General features: G+C 46.9%; 1 protein-coding gene across 1 annotated transcript in view; it reads left to right on the top strand.

Moving 5' to 3' along the window:
* LOC136839068 (golgin subfamily A member 6-like protein 25) overlaps window positions 1-107 on the top strand; it is a 1263-nt gene extending 1156 nt beyond the window's left edge. The window contains exon 1 of the mRNA XM_067104731.1: window positions 1-107. This exon is cut by the window's left edge and continues 1156 nt beyond it. Within this exon, the coding sequence (XP_066960832.1) occupies window positions 1-107 (107 nt within the window).
* Window positions 108-1885: the final 1778 nt, after the last annotated feature.

The raw sequence follows: 1885 nt of genomic DNA, 5'->3' as shown, positions 1-1885 counted from the left end.
AACAAGCTGAAGATTCAATTATGGAGACAGGTCGTTTGTTGAAGGAAAAGGACAAGGAGATTGAGACCTTCAACAGCTGGAGCAAGACCTCTGAGAAAAACTGCTGAAGAAGGAGGAGGAATGTGAAAGTTTTATCTGTCCGAGGCAATGAGCTAGAAATTCTCTTAAATACAGAGAAAGAGCTCTTGAAAGAAAAGGAGGAAGGAAGTTGACTGGCTTGCAAATTAGTATTCAGGAAATATTACAAGAGAAGGAACACGAACAAAGAAAGCCTGCTAAACAGAATGGCCACTTGCAAGAAAAAGTAGTGCAGTTGCAAAATAGCCTGCAATTACTATGAGCAATGAAGAGGCATTGAAAAAGTGAGTTGAACTGCGCAAAGGAGAGTCTACCACTTTCAAATGACTGGAGAGGCAGAACCTGCATAAACTTCAAGAGCTTTCAAAAGAATGTGAACTACTAAAGGAGAAGTGTAGACAACTAGAGGAAAGTAATGCAGAGGCAGAAAAATGTGCCAGACAACAACAAAGGATGCAGGAGGAAGCACTGAGAATGCAAGATAAATACATGATGATGGGAATTCTCCACCGGATTGCTCAAAGGGATTTCGAGCTAGAACGCATTGCAAGGGAGGAGCATGAGAACTCAGAGACTGGAGGAGAAAAACAAGAAATAGGAAGTCAAGATCACAGGCGAGAAACTAACCTGGAGTTCTGCTGTGCTCAGAATGAGAATAAAGGATACCTGAAAAAGCAATGGTTGGATGTAACTAACATCCTGGAAGACATTCTGTATAGAGATGAAAGTTCTCCTGAGGAAATGGCTGCAAATTCTAGGAAAACCACGACTAAAGGACAATGAAGAAAAAGATAACACTTAAAAGAAAAGATGTAGATTCAATGAACTATTTCTGGATTGTGAGCCTGCAAGAGAAAATAAGTTGACAAATACGCCAAAGTGGAACTATGGCTGCATTCAATGAGGTGGAGTTTGAAGTTGGAGGCACACTTTTCTGGATTGTGAGACCAGGACTGCACAGAAGGAGTCTTGGTTAAGGCGAGAGTTCCTGCTTCAGAGGCACCACATGCATGGATGGGTGCTCCATGATCTGGAGGAGACCACGACTTTGTGGTACAGGTGATGATGTTCCTGCGTATGAGGTTCCTCTGCCTCACCTTGTGGATGGACAGGTGTCCTGATCTGTAGGAGACCAGGACTTGGTGGTACAGGTGATGCATTCCTCTGGGTTCCTGCTTCTGAGGCAGTGTATGGATCAAGAGTGTTCCTGATCTGGAGGCAAGCAGAACTTTGTGGCACAAGTGACACCAGTGATGCACACAGCACTTGGCAAGATGGGTGTTCCATGATTGGCTGCACCTGACATAGTCTCCTCCAACCAGGGCAGCATGTGGTGCCTCTCAGTGGAACCTCGCTTACATGTTCCCAGGCTCCACTCTGGGGTCCCCAGATCAGGACACCTGTCAACCTGGCTCATCCCCTCATCCCTGTTTGCTCCTCCAGATTCCCCACAGGAACCCCAGGGTCCCCCCACCCTGTGACCTGTGCTTCCCACCCTGTGCAACATGCGTTCCCTGCTGCTTCACCCCTTGGTCTGGAGTGCATGTGCATCACTGGGTTTGCACAAAGTTCTGCTTGTCACAGGGTCCCCCACCCTGTGACCTGTGCTTCCTCACAGATCAGGAACCCTCGTGCAACATCTGGTCCTCAGATCAGGAGCACCCAACCATTTGGTCTGACCTGTGGTCAGCAGCCAATTTGTGGTACATGGAACACCCATATTGTCACCTGTTCATCTGGATCACTGGTGTCACGTAAATCAGAGTTCCCATCCATGCATCAGGTGCCAGGAACACTCTTCTATCCA

The sequence above is a fragment of the Macrobrachium rosenbergii genome, chromosome 5, assembly GCF_040412425.1.
Source record: "Macrobrachium rosenbergii isolate ZJJX-2024 chromosome 5, ASM4041242v1, whole genome shotgun sequence".
NCBI lineage: Eukaryota > Metazoa > Arthropoda > Malacostraca > Decapoda > Palaemonidae > Macrobrachium > Macrobrachium rosenbergii.
Note: the sequence above shows the minus strand (reverse complement) of the source record. Positions and strands in the feature narration are given on the sequence as shown.